This window comes from Chamaea fasciata, unplaced genomic scaffold, assembly GCF_029207755.1.
Source record: "Chamaea fasciata isolate MVZ Bird 193981 ecotype frontalis unplaced genomic scaffold, bChaFas1.0.hap1 SCAF_11, whole genome shotgun sequence".
NCBI lineage: Eukaryota > Metazoa > Chordata > Aves > Passeriformes > Sylviidae > Chamaea > Chamaea fasciata.
Genome location: NW_027094096.1, coordinates 5469170 through 5488279, shown reverse-complemented (window position 1 = coordinate 5488279; position 19110 = coordinate 5469170). Strand labels below are relative to the sequence as shown.

Below are 19110 nucleotides of genomic sequence, written 5' to 3'. Positions count from 1 at the left end.
GATTAAAAAACAGAAAAGCTGAAATTAATTGAAATATTTGTGTTTCTTAAATCCCGGATGTTATGGTTTTGCAAGTAAATTGAGGAGGGGATTGTACAAGCCAGCAGTGTATTGTTTTGCATCAGCATGTCAGTTGGACGCTGGTGAAGCGGTAATACATAAATTGCTCAGTGATCATGAGAATACTGCATTGTTCTCAGTGTTTGACAGTCCATCAAAATGGTGTTTTAGGGTTTATAAACTCCCTTTTTCATGAATGGCTCTTATCTGTTCAGTTTCTTACCAGGCTGGGTGTCGTGCAGCCCTAGGAAGGAGGAGCTAGGCTTTAGAATAAACTGCTTTCAGTAGCTGTCCTGTGCTACATAAGTCTGTAGTGTTTGCAAAACACGTGAATAGGACATTGTAGACCTCTTCACTGACTACCTGAGTGTCCTTAGGTAATGCCTTGTTGTTGCTGACTCAACCACTTCCCAGCTGAATCTTAGCCCAGGTACAATATTTGCTCTTGGAGAGGGATTAATTCTTGAAATCCTGGATGGACGCAACTGGAGACAAGCTTTCAAATCCCCTACAAATTGTCCTCCTTGTTTGTGAAGAGGGCAGTAATTCCCTCTGGTAGATGCAAAGAAACGTAGGACACAGCTGCCTTGGAAATTTCATCTTTCTGCAATCATTTAAAAGTTCCCACCGCTGCCCGTGGAAGCTCCTGTGCCATTTGGAACACAACAAGGTATTTAATGTTACTTGCTGGCGTGTTTCTTTGAGTCTACAGCATCAGTATCATGTTTAGTCAGCAACAAATACTGGTCTGGGCTTGAAAAACCTACTTAATAAAAATAGAAATGCTTACATGTGTGTGGTCTGTTTCTAATGTCTGCCTTACATTTTTTTCAGGTTTCTAAGAAGCCAAGTGTTTCCTTTTTCTATGGTTTGTTGTTGCAAGTAGGCCCTAGAAACTGTTTTACTCTTGAAGCAATTTTAAAATGGGAAAGCAAGCATAGAAATAGAATGGGAGCAAATTGCAAGGACAGTCATACCGCATCAGAGCTGGAGTCTGTCTAACACACTTGTCTCATTCACACAGCTCTGACGGTGAGGAGTGTAAGGACAGAGTGGCGTCATCCTTTCCTGATGCTGCTCCTCTGCTTCAGAATGTTACAGGGTTAAGGTTGCTCCTGGATCCTCATCCAACAGCTGCCAAAAGCCTTTTTCCCTGTGAATGCATCTAATCTTGTGATTCAGTTCATATTGGTGATTTCCAGAGCCGCCTTGAATCTTCTGTTAACTGCTGAAGAGCTTCACCTTATTTTAAATTTGCTGTCTGATCATTAACAGGATGCTATTTTATGACTTATAACAAAATGAAAAGCTGAAATCTCTGCTTTGTAGCACGTAGTTTTCTGGACTTCTCTCTCTGGATATCTCTTGTGCCCTTGTGGTCTCCCTTTTCTCTTCCTTCCTCTCCTTTTTTCCGCTCCTTCTCTTCTTTTCCCCCCATTCTTCCCCCCCCCCCCGCCCCCCCCCCCTTTTCTCTCCCTCCTTATTTTTCTCCTCCTGAAGAGTTTTTATTCCACATGTTTTCTACCCCTCAGGTGCAAACTGTTCCCTACCTCCAAGTGTAATTGTTGCCTTTCTGGGCAGGTGGCTGGACTGTTCAGTCCTTAAGGTGCATTCTGGTTTGAGCTCAGTGCTACTCTTCCCATAATGGATTGCACTGGGTTCTGGTTGAGGAAAATGCAGCAGGGCAGATGAGTTCTCATTTGGGGGTTGGTCTGACTCCTTAGCAACACAAACCACCTTTGTAGCTTTTAGACAGAGCCACCATTTGGGTGTATGAAGGGTTCTGAAAGAGCACAGGAGTACAGTGCTTTGCCTACTGCTTTTATCTCATTCACCTATTTTTTCCCAGGCGTCTGGGGCAGGACATTTTGGGACAGAAAAGCTTCATTCACCCACAGTCACATCCCTGTCTTTGACCATGAGCTGCCCTGAATCTCAAAAGACCGGGATTGGTGGGAAGAATGCTGATTCTCCTCAAAAACAAGTGATCTTCAGAAAAAGCACCCGTGACAAAGCTGTGAGTACAATAATAATGGGCTTATTTAGGTTTGAGTTTTACCTGTAGTCAGACTGGAGACTTATTAGAAAGCCCTTTCCTGTCACCTTTGTTTTCTTCTGAAGAAGGACCGTGAGCCATATTACCACTAAATTTGAGGAGATGATGTAAACAGTTTTTAGGGCAAGCTTTTCATGTGTTATAATACAAGAGGAAGGCAGCTCACCTCACTCTCCTCCTGGGTTGTACTTCTGCTGGCGAATGTTTAAAACAAAGCTGATTCGTTGACTTTCCAACCTGACAGCACCAAAAACCTTTAAATCTACACTTCTTTGATCCATGCACAAGTATTTGTGTTGTACCTTTGGGAGCTGGTCTGTAACAGGTCTTCAGTTCTGATGTCCTGAAGCATGTGAATAATCCTGTTGAGTCTGGTGGGAGTTGCATGGCTGAAAAAAAAATTCCATTTTAAATGGAATTGTTCTGATCTCTGCAAGATTTATAGCTCTTGATGTGTGTGCCCCCCTTCCCTCAACAACCACAAACATGTTATAGTCAACTGTGGTCATCCTCTCTCCACAGCTGACCATCTACCTGGGAAAGCGAGACTTCATTGACAACATAGAGAATGTGGAACCTGTAGGTAAGTCCACAAGGTTCCATGCTGCTCTTCCTGCTCTCAACCCTGCTTATCCTCTGTTAATCTTGATTTTTTCCCTTTTTTTCAGATGGTGTTGTGTTGGTGGATCCTGCTATTATCAAGGGGAAAAAAGGTTGGAGGTTTTATGCAATGTGTGTCTCAGAAATTGTTTGTCTTTGTGAATGAGATGCTAAGGTAGAACCTTTTCATTCTTTGAAGGGTACAAATGTAACTCTTGTCCCCAGGGAATGGGCTTCTTATCAGTGCAATGTCTGTTGTTACACGTGGAATGAGTACAGGCTGGGTTATACAAGAGCTGAAATGAGTTTCCATGTCTCCCTGAGGCAGGTGATGTCCTCATCCCAGCCTGGCTTCACTGCTATCCTGCTGCATGTTTCACCTGTCCTGTGCTTCTTCTCAGTGTTTGTGTCCCTCACGTGCGCGTTCCGCTACGGCCAGGAGGACATTGATGTCATTGGTCTCACCTTCCGCCGGGACCTGTTCTTCTCCAGGGTCCAGGTGTACCCACCTGCTGACAAGCCAGAGTCTCTCACCCTCTTGCAGGAATCTCTGCTAAAGAAGCTGGGGAAAAACGCTTACCCCTTTTTCTTTACAGTAAGTTTCTCAGAAGAGCCTCTGATTCTCTTCTTGTCTGTACTTACCAGGCTGTTGAGGCCTTGTGATAGACTGAAGATGGGAATTGATAGTGAATTCATGTTCTGCAAGTTCCAGTTTTGGGTGACAGGTGGTGTTACCAATGTGTTTTTTTTCTTGCAACCCTGAGAGGTAAAGGTCCTGATCCTAATTGTGCAGTGGTCACAGCACTGTGAGAAGTGTTTTCTTAAAAAAGGCAAGGAAATTTGCAATGGCTTTATGCTAGCAACAGCCCCATATATCCCTGCCTTCCTGTTCCTGAGGGGCTGGAGTATTTTTTACCATTGCCCCAATGCCAAATCTTTTTCCTTTAAAAACTTCGTGGATCAAATAAGGAGATGAAAAGGTCTTTACCAGATGTTGTCAGCAAATGACAGCAGCTGACTGCCAAATTCTAACAGGAAATCCTTCCAGTGCTGTCAGTCCCATGTCTGTCTTAGTGCTCCTGAAGAAGATCCATGTTGTGCATGGGCTTTTTTTTTCTTCCTTGACTTCTAAAGTATTTTTGGAAGAGAGGGGTTTGTTCATACAAGGCAAGTATACTAGCCAGAATTCCGAAGGGTTACTGCATTACAATGAGCGACCCCTTGTCTTCAGGACTGCTTTTGTGAGCAGTATGTTACCTAAAACATCTGTGTACTATTGCTTTGGGGCATTTTCTCTTCTTCCTCCCACAGTTTCCAGATTATCTGCCTTGCTCAGTCTGTCTGCAGCCGGCTCCTCGTGATGTTGATAAGGTGAGGCCAGAGGGACACTAGTGCTTATCATGGTTAAGGAAAGTCAGATGGAAAAAAATCATGTGAATTTGTTTAGCTTGAGAGTAGGAGAAGGTGGTACTGATTTGCTGTGCTGTGCCACGAATGTCAAGAACTAAGGGCTACAGGTATGTGTCACAGAATTGGAGTTGAAATCCTCAGAATAAGAAAGGGAATCTAAACAATAACATCAAGACTACAAAATCTGCAGTGCTGTAGCTTCTTTAAGACTATCACATGATTTGTGGGTTGGCTGCACATAAAATGATTGTGGCTGTGAGGCTACATGAAAGAAAAGGAGACTGAGTGCCTAAAATCTCACAGATTGCTATAAATAACATGCCTTAAGACCTGCCCTGAATTAAATGCAGAGAAGAGCTGGCTCGTATGTAAGTGTAAACTGAACAAAAACCCCATAGTAAAAGGCACTAAATAATTATGTTCTGCAAGTTTTCTGATACTGTTAAAAATATTCCTTTTATACTTGACTGGATGCTTGTCTGGGTAGCAGAACTGGCCAATCAGCCAGGCAAAGTGGGATGAGGATCATAGAATCTAGTGCAAAAAGGATAACCTGTGTTTTATGCCAGGGAATGATATTTTAGCAAAAATGTCTCTGTAGAGAATTACTTGGTACTCACACAGGTGCCCCACGATGCTATAAACCTGTTAAAGCAAAGGTTAGCTTGGCATGATCACTTCCACTCCTTAGATGCTGGTTTTGGCATTGCAAAGCCACCTCAGAAATTCAGTTCAGAAACCCAGGGTGGGCCAGAGAGCATGGCACACTGGTCAGTCTTATGATGTGACCTTTCCAGCACTAGTCTCACAGGAAGCCTTTCAGGAGCAGGGATGTCATCTTTCAGAGGCTGGGATTCAGCCTTATTTATCAGAAGCGCTGCAGAATTGGTGGATGTGTCAGCTCCAGTTGTCAGGGATATCTGTGACAGTGGTGGGAGGCCAGAATAATTTGCAGCTGGCAGGAGTCTGCCAGTTTCTGGTGTGCATAAAGATACTGAAACATCTACAGATGTTCCTGTCCTCTGATCCTGATTTCACAGCTGTCCTCTCTCTCTCTGGCAGACTTGTGGGGTGGACTTTGAGGTGAAAACTTTCTCAACTGAAAATGTGGAAGAGAGAATTCATAGGAGGTAATAGGATACATCTCTCTTCAGCTTTGCCTTAAAGGGATGGGTGGTCCAGTGATGCATCCTGGTTGGTTGTTCAGCTTTGCCCCACCTTGTCAGTGACTTCTGGGGTGTGAGCACACGGGAATGCAGAACTCCTGCCTCTGCCAAGCACTGGGTGTCACCATGTTGTCATCTGCTGCTTCCCAGGAACTCTGCACGTCTGCTGATCCGTAAGGTGCAGTATGCTCCGGAGAAGCCAGGACCCAAGCCTTGTGCAGAGACCACCTGGCAGTTCTTCATGTCCAACAAGCCCCTGCACCTGAAAGCTTGCCTCAGTAAAGAGGTGAGGGCGTGTTTGCCCTGGGGCTGGGGTCACTGTGGCATCTGCAGGCCCATGGGCGTTTTGCTGCTTTCTCAACTGAGACTGTGCTGCCACTCAAGGGCTCCAATGTAATTTCTGGCAGTAACTACCGCTAGGGGTGGCTGAAACCAAACACATTAGAAGTCATTGAAGGAAGGGTCATAAATCCCTGGGAGGGGTCATCTTCCCCTATCTGGCCTCTGTGAGCTGTAATCTGGGGGAACTAGAGGGGTTTAGGGCTTGGAAGAACTCTCCTGGCTGGATTTCTGAGCATCACATTCCTTCTAGGTATACTACCATGGTGAGCCCATTCCAGTCACTGTCACCATCAACAACAGCACAGACAAAACAGTGAAGAAGATCAAAGTCCAGGGTATGCTTTTACTGTTGCTTGGGATTCTTTGAGTGCAATAGGACTGAAAGAGAGACAGAATTTAGTGCTTGTAACAGTTTAAGAAGGCAATTGGGGATATCAGGAATTTGTCCCCTCCCCAAGTGTTGCTGTTTCTTTGTTGTTGATCAAGTGAAGTGCTGTAACTTTTTTCCTGATTCTTGTGGTTACTTGTATGTCTTAATTTCAGGCACCAGATTGTCCCCCCTAGAAAAGAGAAAGGGTCTGTCTCCTGCACTGGGCAATGCAGGTGTGGGAAAAGTGGGGGAAAATCCACCCTTTTTGGGAGGTCACTGGGAGGGGCTCCCTGTCAGTGTGATGCTCCTGTTAACTGTGAATGTGCCTAGATCACATACAGCTTTGCCTGGCATTCCAGAAACCTGTGGCAGTGTGAGAACCAGCCGCTCTGCCAGCAACAGTGTCATTCCTCCTGTGGAAGCTGAGGGTAGGGGCTGAGCTTCATTGCTGTGCCAGTGTTTTATATGTGACACTACGTGTTTTCATCCCACAGGCTGCAGAGCTGGGGAAGACAGTTTGAAAGACAAAGGATGGGAAAGAGAAAAGAAAGCAGGGAGAGAACAAAATGGCTGAGGTTCCTACAGAGCTATAGCACAGAAAGCTGTTTCAGTGCCAGTCCGGCACTGTGATTCTCAGATATTTTTAGGCTCTTTTATATGCCTCTGTTAGGCTTAAAAAGACCTTGTTGGTCCCAGATTCTCTCATCTTCAGTGTTTCAGTCAGATACCCTGGGATTTTTGTGTAGGATTGGAGAATATAAATTGTTTGTTACCACAGGCTCTGGGCTGATCCTGTCTCCTGAATGCACATGCATGGGCTGTAGGCATACAAGAGGTATCAGGACCAGAGATAAAAGCACACCCAAATAGAGAAGGAAGAGGGACATCTTTATAATGGAAAGGGAGGATCCCAAGAGAAACTGTGGGTTACTGACTTTCTGTTGTCTCCAAATGAAGGCCAGGTGCCTTTCAGGGAAGACAGACTTTGGCCATTGGGGTGCTGTTGGTCTCTGTCCAGGTCAGACTCTCTGACATGGTGGCCCCTTCAGGCTCTAAATGGATGGGGCTTTCTGCTGTCTTCACCATGTTTCCCATTCCTGGGATTTGGGGTGGGGGCAACCATGTTGTTTGTGGTGCATGCACACACCTGAGTGTTCCCTTTCTTCCTTCTCCCTCAGTGGAGCAGGTGACCAACGTGGTGCTGTACTCCAGTGACTTCTATACCAAAGTGGTGGCTGCTGAGGAAGCACAGTGAGTGAATGCTCCTGCTCCTTCACACCCTTTTAATTACCCTCTCCATCAGTAATGAGAGGTTCTCATAATTACAGCCTGGCAGTCTCCTGCTGTTACAGTGCTCTCTCTTCTTGCCTTGTGTGTGCCACACCACTCATACTCTCCAGATGCAGCTGGTCCCCTTTTCACAGAGCAGCAGAAATCCTCAGGGTTTTTCAGGGAATGGGGATGTTGCAGAAGAGGTTTAAAGAGTAATTACCTGCTAGACGAGCTTAGTGGTGGTGGCGGAAGGTTCCCAGTTGCTGGAAATCTTTAAATAGAGATGCAACACTTTTCTGAAAGGTGTTTGAGTGGAAGTCATGGACACTCTTGCTTGAGAAAGAGCATTTAATTTGGTTTCTTCTGGCCTGAGAAAGCCCACAGAAACCTTGAGTCTGTAGGTGTTATGGAGAACCACTTGCTTTTATCCCCTAGAGTGGCAGTGCAGCTCTGAACCTCACACTGTGAGGATGGTTGGGCATACCCAGGTACTTCATATTTGTCTGGTGTTCTGCTCTGTTGCTTAGGGACACGTTTTCCGTTCAGTATTGGTATTTTCAGATAGGATTCATTTTGTCCACATTCGGAGCTTTGCAGCACAGAAATGTGGCCTCAAGTTACATCTGGGGAGGTGTAGGTTGTATATTAGGAAAAATAGATGTGGCACTTGGGGACATGGTTCACTGGTGGCCTTGGCAGTGTTGGGTTGATGGTTGGACTTCATAATCTTAAAGGGCTTTTCCAAACCTCAACTATTTTATTTTCCTGTGGTTTTGACCTACTTTTCTGCCTTAATGTGAAATAAAGCATTTTCTATAAGTGCCTGTTTTTCTCTGCTGATTATTAAGGGAATTTTGCTGACTAGATTAGAGGTGGACATCTGTATTGTTGACAACTGAATTTGCACAGATAAATTTCTTTCCTTTTGGGCAGCTTTGTAATCTGTTTTGGAATTCTCTTAGTTAAGTGTGTTACAAATCACTGTGTATTACTTCTCTTCTTATTTTCAGGGAAAAGGTGCAGCCAAACAGCAGCCTGACCAAGACACTGACACTTTTGCCCTTGCTTGCAAATAACCGAGAGACAAAGGAAATAGCTCTGGATGGAAAACTGAAGGATGAGGACACCAACTTGGCTTCCAGTACTATGTGAGTGGAGTTTTAAATGGTCGCAGGTAGCAGGAGAGTTATAGAGAAGAGGGGAAGATGGAGGAGACGCTTCCCTCAGGACTTTGTAAAGTTGTGCCTGGATGGATACATGTAGCACTAGTACTAATGCCATCATGTTCTTTCTGAGTGAAGGGTGATCACAAATCTGGAGAGGTATTGGTTGCCCCTGAGGCCTCCCTCCCCTCCCACTTTCAGGATGTTCCCCCAGTTCTTGCTCCAGGTGTGTGTTGTGTCTACAGCGCAGTGCCACCTCAACACTGCTCTCTGTTTTCTCTGGCAGCATTAAGGATGGAATAGACAAGACAGTGATGGGGATTCTGGTTTCCTACAAGGTCAAAGTGAAGCTCACTGTTCCAGGGTAAGCCTAACACACTTTTTGCTACATCTACCTGGAGTTAAGGGAGGGGAGTGTGTTTATGCCATTGATGGGTGAGGAGAGACCAAAACAGTCCACCCCAAGAGAAAGGGCACATGCTATAGGATATGAGGATCCCTATAAAGCATAAATTGCCTGGAAAACAATCTTGGCCTCTCCACAGAACTTGTCCTGAGCCAAACGGTTTGTATTACTCTCCTTTAGATACCATATAACTCTATGGTTGAACCTCTGGTTTGCATTGCAATTTTTGTTTCAAAGCCATAACCTATTTTAAGAGAAGTGAGGTGGAACTTTGTGTGAACCTTTATGTTGGCGTTGCTGTTCTCCTAGTGCAGAAGGTGAAAACGTCTGCCTGAGAGTCATAAACGTTGTAGCTCAGGTTCTGTACTCAGCCAGCTTTCTGGGTAGACCTGATGTTATCAACATGAGCAGTGCAAAAAATGACAAGGATAGTGACTCTCAGTTGATTCTAGTCACCGTCTACATTTGTATTTCATTCATCTGCCCTTTGTTCTAGTAGAAAAATGCATCAAAGATTTGTCTAAAGCATGGCAAAATGCCTGCTTTCCTCTGTGGTCATCCACTTGCCTTTTGGCTCTTGGAAAAGGGGCCATGCCCAACACTTGGTCAGGAGTTCAAAAACTTAGACTCCTTCTCCATGGGAATGACATGAAAAAGTAAAAGTACCTTTTTTAAAAACAAGTTCAGTTAAATTTGTGACAAGTAGAGAACAGCGCATGAGGCAAGTGATTTCAGTGGAATGCCAATTAAAAAGCATTTGCTGGAGCACCAGAATAGAAAGGCATTAAATATTCTTTGTTTTTCTCCTTGTTTTCTTTTGTAGCATGCTGGGAGACCTCACTTCCAGGTAAATGTCATCTTCCTTTTCAGACCATGCAGTCCTAGTTGTTAGTTCATCTTTTTGTTCTCTATCTTATTGCCATTTCCACCTCCCTAAAAAAAGTAACTGTCCCTTAAGCTGTTAGAAGCAAGTACTTTGTGCTTCTGCTGTGAAAATGAAGCTATTACAAAAATATCTTTTGATTTTCTGTATATGCAAGTACATTCAGCACACAATATACCCAGTCTGTGAAAGTGGATATGCCTGGGATATTTGTGGAGAAATTGGAGCTTAACTTTTTTTGAGAGGAAAATTATGTTTAGAAAAACATGAAAGAATGAGTAAAGCTATAGCTGAGGGCTCAGACTGGCCTAAGGAGGAAGGAGGCTGAACTAGCCATGTGTGTGGAGCTGTGGATCTGATGCATTCTTTCTTCTCCCTAAAGTGAAGTGGGCACAGAGCTGCCATTTCGTCTCATGCACCCCAAACCTGAGGAAAAGAACCCAGCAGGTCAGTTACACCTGGTTTTTGCCTTTGTTTATTAACAGGCTCTGGTGAGATCTCACCATTGCAAGGCTTAGAGTGATTTGTGCTACAGGAAGCCTTCAGAGCCTACAAGGCTGCAGTATGGAGCTGATCTGTGTGTTTGTGTGTTTATATAAATGTGTGTGTGCGTGTATGTATGTATCAACCTCCAGGCACTAAGTAACAGAGAGCAGGGATGCAAAGATGGGAGAAAATTCCCTTTCATCTTTCATGTATAGAATCACAGCTCAGAGAACAGGGGTTTTCATTGTGCTCTGCACAATGAAATCTCATGACTGTAGTGCAAAATATCCTACATGCAGCTGTCCGCAATTCCTAGCCAGGTTGCGGTATAAGTAAAGAAGAAAAAATCTGATACAGAAAATACCTAACACACATGAGCATTGTACAAAGCCAAATACTTAAAAGCAACGTGAAGAGGTGATAAAACTACTGATGATTCTTGAGTCTCCGTAATCTTGATGTGGCATTTGCCCTGATGTTTGTGATGTGGCCTCCTTGTTCAGTGGTTATCCAAGATGAACATCTCTTCAATGTCAGGTCTCTATGTGGAAGTGGAGGAGCTCTGTAACAGTTAAGAAGCAAGCCTTATGCAGGCATCTTGAGGCTTGGGATCAGATGCAAAACCACAGGCTGTCCGGAGCATCCTCCCACTTCCTCAGGCCCTGGCTGGCTCTGTTCACCAGTGGTGACCATCAGAGTTTGCAAGGTGCTCACACTGTATCAGAAGCTCCTGACAGCATCTGAAGCCTCTCTTGACCACCAGACTCACCAGCCCTTTCCTGCTGGGGCTGTTACAGATGAGCCATCTTGTCCTGCCTTCTGTTCGGAACAAAGTTTAGTGGGCTCCAAACAAAAGCCATGGCTGCTTTTGTGCTTTTTCTTTCTTTTTCTTTTCCTCTTTGTGCCCAAACTGACCTAAAGCTGCTGTTTCTAAGAATATGAAACTGGAAAGTGACAGTGGGAACCTTTGAGAAGAGTTATCCTGAGATAGATGCTTTGGTCTGTACTGGAAGCATTAGAAAGAGGTGGCTTGAGTCCTTCCTGTGTGAAATTGTTGGAGGAATCAAGTGTGAGCAATGAGAAGAGAGCTGGTGATCCACTCCACATTCAGATGCTGTGGTTGGGAATCAGGCTTTGCTAATCATGGATGTGCTGGAGTGGGCAAAGATAGGTTTTATCTGTCCTGTAACAGTTGCACTACAGGAAACTGATTTTCCCTGGGAAAGCCCCTGCTGTGAGCAGTGCCAGCACATTGTCTTGGCACAGAAGTGGTGGGGGCTGGGGTGGCACTGGTGATCCCGGGAGTGTGGCTGGTGAGGGCCATCTAGTGCTTCTGGGTAGCTCAGGAGCTTTCATGGACACCAAGAAAAGCTTGAAAACGTCTAACAAGGCTCATCCAAAGGTTTAGGCCACTGTAAAGAATTTTACATTTTTAGAGCGGTGTGAATTTTTTTTATGTGGCTTTTTTTGTGTTAAAAATGCCAACACCCCCTTTTAATTACTTTATACTTCTGGCAGAAGCATTTGTAATATGAGGAGAAACGGGAAGTCAGGTAATTCTCCCTTCTAAGATTGTTTCAAAGGAGGGGTGATGTACTCCTTTATATAGTACACTCAAAAGGATGTGGGCAGGAGACTTTACAAGGAAAATTGAGACCTGCAATATTTCTCAGATCACTTCCCCCAGCACATCCTCTTACCACAATCACAGCCCACATGTTGTTTGCTACATCAAAGTCTTCTAGAAGCTTGCTGTCAGAAGCGTCAGCTATGCTCCATGCATTTTGTACAGATGGAAATGCCAGGTTTCTTATAAACTGGAAATGAATGCAGGTAATTTCAGGAGCTATCCCATGGGAAAGTCGTGCAAATGGTAAGCTCAGGAAATAAATGCTTTCTCTTAAAAAAAGATAGTCTAACACAACAGAAAATTCCTCTGAAGCCTGAAGAGCTGACTTGAAAACTGTGCTGGAATGTGATGTCTGGGCTTACTACAGGGAATAAAACAGTTTCCCGTATTAAGCTGGTAAACTGAAATGCTTTTCAGCTTTATTGGTTGGTAGTTTTCCATGCACTGTGCTTCATCCCTTTTCCCAGTTGTGAGTTCAGGCTTTTTAATTTTTTCTTCTACCACTTTAGCTCATGAACTTTGAGAAACATGATGTGTTTCATTAGTGAAATACCATCTAATTTGGAATCAAGCAAATCCAGGCTTAATTGCAGAGATGGAGCTTCAACAAACAGTGTTTAGACTCTCAAAGGTCCCAAAAGATGGATTTTTTATTTGTTGGCTTGTTCAGCAGCCTCTGCAGCGGGTGTAGGCAGAGGTGCACGCACAGGGAGTTTTGAGATCACTACTTATCTTCTTTTTCATTTTCCTTTTGTTTTTACTGACAAGTCAGCAGTGACCAGTTTGCCTACTGCTCCTTCCTCCTCACTTGACTGTCGTAAGGCATAGCTGGAAGAACAGAAAGAAGTCAGAATAACCATCCTATGGAGTTAAAGCTGGAGTGGGATTAAAAAAATGCCACATAGTGTGATTTATTTTGCAGTGGGGGAATATACCTTTTTCTTGCCAAGGTGATTTATGGCAGAAGTAAAATGTGTAGCATCAATGCATTTAATCATGCAGGGCTACTTTGAGTACAGAGAATCTCAGAAATGTAAGCTTCCCAAGAACATGATGTAATATTTGCAGGGCCAAGCCAGGGCAAGTGTGAGCAAGTGCTGTGTGCTGTTTCACAGCAGATGGCTTTGCCCTCTCTAGTTGTCTGTGAGCAAGCTCTGAAGCGTTCATCTCTCAGTAAACAGCAGGTCTGTCACAGTGCATGGTTATTGCAGATTGCTTGATCTCTCTTCCCTGTGGCAGGAGGAGACAGCAAAGAAGCAGCTTGCTACCTTTCCTTCCCTGTGTTTATCACTTCGTTCTCTTGGTCTTCTGCTCGGCCAGGATTTGCATGTTTCATGTGTGTACTGGTTTTGTGACTGTTTTTAGACCCATGTGGTTTACATGTGGTTATTTTTAGGCAAAGCAGCTCCTGTCACATTGGCAGTCTGTCTGTTCCGCCTGTTGAAAAAAAAATGCGTAGGGATCTGTTTCTTTTAAAGATACATTCAAACTGGGCTGTCTCTTCATGCTTCCAAGCCCTTTCCTGGTCAGCAGTTAGCCCAGAAGTTCCTGCTGGGTTTTTCTCAAGGCTGTGGGCTCAGCATGAGTTCTTTGGTCTGGGGTTTTCCTGCCAATCTTCTGATGTTTTACTTAGTTCTGTGGGCCTATGTCTTGGACACTGGCCTTTGTTTTGGCTGTTGTTCAACAAATGGTCATTTATCTGCTCCCTGATTAAACTTACACAAAAGGGCTGTTTTCAAGAAACCCAGGAATGCTTTGTCCTTCTAACAGCAAATCAATACTTTCACGATACTTTTAGCATTGTGACTTTCAGAAATTAGGAAATTTTAAAGCATTGAATGCCTTGGAAAATAACAAAACCTACTCTCTTTTCTCCCCCATCAAGCTAAGAGATGTTAAAAGCAAGTTTATACTGAAAATTACCACATGCTATGACTTGAATTATATGGAATAATTTCTGTGGCTGCATAATAAAACCGTCCAGAAAACCCTCCCCTGAGAGGATGATGGTATTCTAGACCCTCATCAATCCCCCTTGCATCCCAATCCTCAAAACAATTGCTGGAATGCTAATTAAAAGAAGCAAAAATCTACCCATTTTCTGAGATTTTTTTTTTCAATATTATAATATTAAATAAGCCACAGGACAGCCAGAAAACTCTGGAGTGGACCTACCTCCTGCTAGGGTGCAGTTGTAGCTTGTTGGAGATAGTGTTGCAGTCTGAAGGTGAAGTGGTGCATCTTTGACTGTAATCTTCCATCTGAGGTATGTTATAAGCACTACTCTGCTGCCACACTATCTGTGTATTGACTCAGTAATCATTTATCTGACAGTTAAGGATGTGCCCAATTGAAGCAATACCTATTGCCCCCCTCACTCCATTTTGTAAAATCAGTTTCAAATCACTGGTGGGGATCTTGCTCTGCTTCACCCATATCACTGATATCACAGTTCCCATAGTAGTGAAAGTACCTCAAAGAGGGGAAAGAGAGCAGACTAAAGAATAAAAATTGGAGAAAAAATGGAATGAGAATGATGCTTTATATGTTGGAAATTTTAGAAGTTCTAAATGTTTCATTTTAAATCCATTTCAATCAAGCGTACATACCCCGAGATATTCCAGACTTCATCTTGGCTTCTGTCCTGGTCTGGAGAGATGCCATCAGGAGTGTCTTTACATAAGCCATCCTTTGAGGCATTTTGGCTGGAGCGGCCCCCTTTGGCACACTTGTAATGCTGACTTTTCCAGCAGTGCTTGTTGCCCTTGATTGCAGTGTGTGTTGTGGATGGGAAATCTCCAGGTAGTGAGTTATCCAGTCACTGAAGTGCCCCAGATCCCTGCTGACTTCTGTAGAACAAGGGTGCTTTGCTCCCTGACCCAAAGTCATGAGAAGTAAGCCAGTGAAGTAACTATGCTTTGCTAAAATAACTGTGAGAACAGTAAAATCCCTGCAAATACACTCTTCTGCTTATTTTAGGCTGTGCTGAAACAGCTTTCAAGGAATCCTGCTAGTAAGCGGGATCTGTTATAGTGTGGTTAGCAAAGATCCTACTAAAGAAATGCAAATGCCCAAAGTCTTGAAACCATTTTGAGGGCAAGATGAAATCAGGACTGTTGCCCCAAAGGCCTTAGCCCATCTGATGAGAGATCCCTGAGGTGTTTCTGTACTTTGACCTCTAATTTTAATACCTTCATGTTTATTGAACAAGAGCATTGTCTTGTCATCAGCTGACTTCTTCAATCACAGTGACAGCAATTAAAGCTGGCATCATGTCTTGCAAGCACTGTAAGCTCAGGGTGCAGGTGTGTGCATAGATGTCTCCCACAGCTGTGACCATGAGCAAGTGTAGATGGGAAAATCTTTGTTCCTCAGCCCTTCAGATGGCTTGGGCAGCATTGCTGGAATGCTTTTCTGTTTGGGAGATCCGAGTTTTGCCTCAGCAGGTACAGGCATGCGCATTTTGAGACTTTCTGGAATTCTACTTGTACTGCTGGAAATCCTGCTTTTTGTCACTGCTCTGACTAGTCAGTTTATACATTTTTGCATTAAACATGTTCTGACTACCCAGTCTGTCTTTTTTCCTCCTTTGCTGCATGCCCATGACTGCAGGGAAGGATGGGTAAGTTTCTTTTACTATTTCACATTCTAGCTACACTTGTGCGCTGACTCTTTTAAAAACTCCTCGAAACTGTCCAAAAATCCCCAGCTTAAAATCCAAAGTGAGCAAGTTACTGTGGCCTGACAAATGACTGCTCTGAGTTAAACAGCAGTGAGTGACCATGTGAAGATAGATTAAGAGATCATGTTTTGCCTAACAGCACAAACACACCCGGGAGGGGTGTGTTTTTGCCCTATAGCTGGAAGTGTAAGGAACTAAACAGGTTTGACTATGTGCCTCCATTATAGTATAGAAGGAATAAGGGTGAAATGTTTTACATTTTATTCCTGGACAAAGCCCCTTGCAGGCTCTCGGCTGTTCAGCCAGCTGATCAATATGTATCTGGAATGGACATGATTCAGTACAGATGGAAACATGCTCAGTTTGTGCCTTGACTTGCTCAATCAACTGCTTTTCATTTTACCTAGAACAGCACCAGGGAAGATGGTGCCTGTGGGAATGTGATCCAAATCCCTTTGGAGACAAAGGAAACACTACCAGTCTGCTGGGGGCTTCTCTTCTTCCTCCTATGTGTTGCCTCTAGTCTACTGGTGTAAAAATAGGGTAACATCATTTTCATTTTGAAAGACTTGTGTTTCTTTCATTGCAGTGAAGCAGAGCTGGTATTTGAGGATTTTGCTCGTCAGCAGCTAAAAAATACACCTGATGAAGAGGACAAGAATTCACCCTCAACTGATGAGTGATTAAAAGAACAGGCTGACAGAGGAGCTGTATTGTTTGGCTTCAATTACAGATGTAGGACCTAAGTTTCTAGTAATCTGCATGTTCTCAGTTTATGCATGGTCTTCCAGGGCTCAGCCCTGAGGTCAGTGGACATCAGGAATCTTTATTGCTTATTACAAGATTCATCTCTGGAGGAATGTACCAAACCCAACACCTTGGTCTTACTCAAGCTACCAGAGGAGGACAGGACGTCTGCCATGTCATGACTTCTGCTTTTAGGGCTGCCTAATAAAAAGGTTGGTTGCTTTCAGCACTGGTGAGAGCTTAAAGGAGGGTTTATGCCAGCCTGCCTGGACTTATTCAGTGTCAGTCTGTGACTTTGAAGTGCCAGTCAACCAAATCCTAGCCTGGAAGGCAAGCTTGCAGCCATGGGTGATTCATCAAAGTTTCTCAGCAGACTGTATAAAACGGATTTTACTTCCTTTTGATCGCTTTTGTGTTGATCCTTTACCAAATTCAGCTAGTGAATTTTTCAGTGCTTGCACTGTCCCCGTGTGGCTTTTACATTCACTTTCTGTACCAGTAAATGTCTTGCAAGTTGTCTCCCACAGCACAGACAATGCTGACACACAGTATTAGCTTTCTAGCAATGTGCTGAATAACCACGTTATTAAAGACGAGATAAATGTGCACTGTCCATGAATTGCTTAAAGCTCCTATATACAATGCCAAACAGAAATACAAGTCCAGACAGAGCCTGCATTTAGTCTAGTTTCCTGTCGGCAACTGCTTCAAAAGAGGGTGCAGGAAAATTAAGGAGGAAATAATTGCGCAGCCTTCCCCAAGAAGCCTTTCCCAACATCCATCTGGCAGCAGTTGCTTTAAGCTCTAAGAAATGAGATTGCTTTCTGCAAACTTTTTTTTTTCTCTTGTTGATCTGGATATTCTCATTATCTATGTAAATGTTGGATATTTTCCTGAATCTCACTTAGGTTTTTGCTGAAGTGAGTTGCACCAGCTAATTACATTTTTGCATGTAAAACAACTGGTGTTTTATTTTTCTCATTTTTGCTTTAATCTGCTTTTCAGTGTCCCTGGTTTAAATTCTCCTGGAAAATCTGAATGCAGGGTCCATGCTTATTAATAAAGGCTTACATTTCCCACCCTACACTCTGGAAAATAGAATTAAGAACTTTACACATGTATCTGTTTGCTTCTGTAAACTGGTCTTGATTAAGATGCTGGAAGCAGTTAATTAAGACCACAGCTGACTCCAGGGTTCCATCAGTGCTCTCCCCTCATACACCTGTTCCTCAGTGCTGTCCATTAGTTGCAGGTGTCTCACCCTAGCTTGAATTGCAAGAGGCACAATGTTTGCTCTGCACTGGGTGCTTTGCTGCTAAAGGAACCCAGCCAGTTCCAGGTGTTCACAATCAGGATAATTTCTGTGTGATTTTTAGCTTTGGGAGAGGGTCAGGCATTTATACCTGGTTGTCTGGGAAGGCTTTTCCCTGGTATTTTTATTACTAATTTGTTGGTGGTTGGAAAACACACAGAAGATACAGAAAGGTTGAACAACTTGCTGGTTTTGGAGGGCAGGAGTTCAGAAGATCCTTTAAAGATCTAAGAGAAGGAGGGGAATAGGGTCCCCTTGTCTTACTTCATGGTGTATCTTTCTCCACAAAGGTGTTTCCAGCTACTAGACCTGTAAATATGGGACCAGTAAACTCAGAGATCTGAGTTTTGGTTTTTTTTTTCCTTGTTAAAAAATTTCTCAACTTTGTGTGGGGCCTCTGTTGCTGCCTGACTTTCCTCTCAAATTCAGCTGTGGTGATGACTTCTGTGCGCTAAGTGTGACAAAATCACAGTGCACTCTGTTGTGCAGTGGGGAGGAAATGGTTGTTAAATGGTTATTAAATCTGTTCTTTTGTCTGGGCTTGGGGAAAGCACTTTGAGACACTATTTGTTCAGCTCATGCTGGTCATTTGCTCAGAGAGCAACGAGGGCTTTCTGCTGGTTCCTGCAGTTCTCTGTCCTTCAGGACAAGCTGGGTCTCTGGCCTTTCAGCCAGCAGATGCTGACTTCTGTCAGCAAAAAATAGGTCTCTAGCTAGAGCTGTTTGCCTTTTATCTTCCCTTTCTTCTGGTTCTGGTGTTATGTTGATCTACCGAGTCAGACCTGTGGCCTGCTCCTCCTGTTTTCCGCTGGGGGAGAGCAGATCCAGTTTCCCGACTCCGTGGCTGTGATGTGGTGGGACTCTGTTTGTTGAGAGCTCGCCAGCTCCCGGAGAGGGATGCGTTCTGGGAGCGATGGCATCTCTGGACCTGCTGTGTTTGAAGACAGCTTGGAGCAAACGCATGACAGGACGGGTTTCGTGACAGACGCTTTCCCCTCGCGCCTCTTCGTGAGATCCCAGCGGGAACATTAAACTGCCCGTCGCTGATGGGTGCTGGAGAGGCGGGGGGGTTACCTGGCCGCTGCGAATGGAGCGGGGCCGGGCCGCTCCCACGGCCGAGCCCGGGGCCGCAGCACGCCCGGCCCGGCCCCCAGCGCCCCTGCACTGCCCGGCGGGCCGGGGGCTGCGCGGCCGGTGGAGCCTGGGCCGTAGGCGGGGTGTGCTCGCAGCGGGTCACTGAATCCTGGGAACACGGGGAGAGCTGCGGGAGGGGCTGTCCAGGGAGGTGGTGGAGTGCTCCTCCGTGGAGGTATTCAAGGAACGACGGGACGTGGCACTCAGTGCTCTGGGTCCGGTTCACAAGGTGGTGTTCGGGTGTAGGTTGGACTCGATGATGTCAGAGGTCTTTTCCAACCCGAATAAAAGCTGTGATTTTGTGCCGCAGCAGCCACGAAGCATGGGAAGGAATGGGGACCGCGGTCCGGGCTGAAGGGCTCGCCTCAGCGGGGAGGGCAGCGCTGAACGC

At 44.6% G+C, this 19110-nt stretch overlaps 1 protein-coding gene across 1 annotated transcript; it reads left to right on the top strand.

Annotated features, from left to right (window-relative positions):
* Positions 1-1978: 1978 nt before the first annotated feature.
* SAG (S-antigen visual arrestin) lies at positions 1979-18317 on the top strand. Its single transcript, XM_066193837.1, has 15 exons — positions 1979-2077; positions 2612-2699; positions 2785-2829; positions 3118-3311; positions 4028-4087; positions 5189-5256; positions 5443-5578; positions 5885-5969; positions 7183-7255; positions 8287-8424; positions 8726-8803; positions 9669-9692; positions 10111-10175; positions 15457-15466; positions 16116-18317. The coding sequence occupies exons 1-15, from the start codon at positions 1979-1981 to the stop codon at positions 16207-16209; spliced, it is 1257 nt and encodes a 418-aa protein (XP_066049934.1). The 3' UTR covers positions 16210-18317.
* Positions 18318-19110: the final 793 nt, after the last annotated feature.

Excerpts from the sequence above, each read along its gene's own strand:
- SAG (XM_066193837.1), top strand. The coding sequence starts at position 1,979 with ATGAGCTGCCCTGAATCTCAAAAGACCGGGATTGGTGGGAAGAATGCT. Across the intron at positions 5,257-5,442 it reads GAAGAGAGAATTCATAGGAG|GAACTCTGCACGTCTGCTGA; the intron begins GTAATAGGATAC and ends GCTGCTTCCCAG. Across the intron at positions 5,579-5,884 it reads AAGCTTGCCTCAGTAAAGAG|GTATACTACCATGGTGAGCC; the intron begins GTGAGGGCGTGT and ends CATTCCTTCTAG.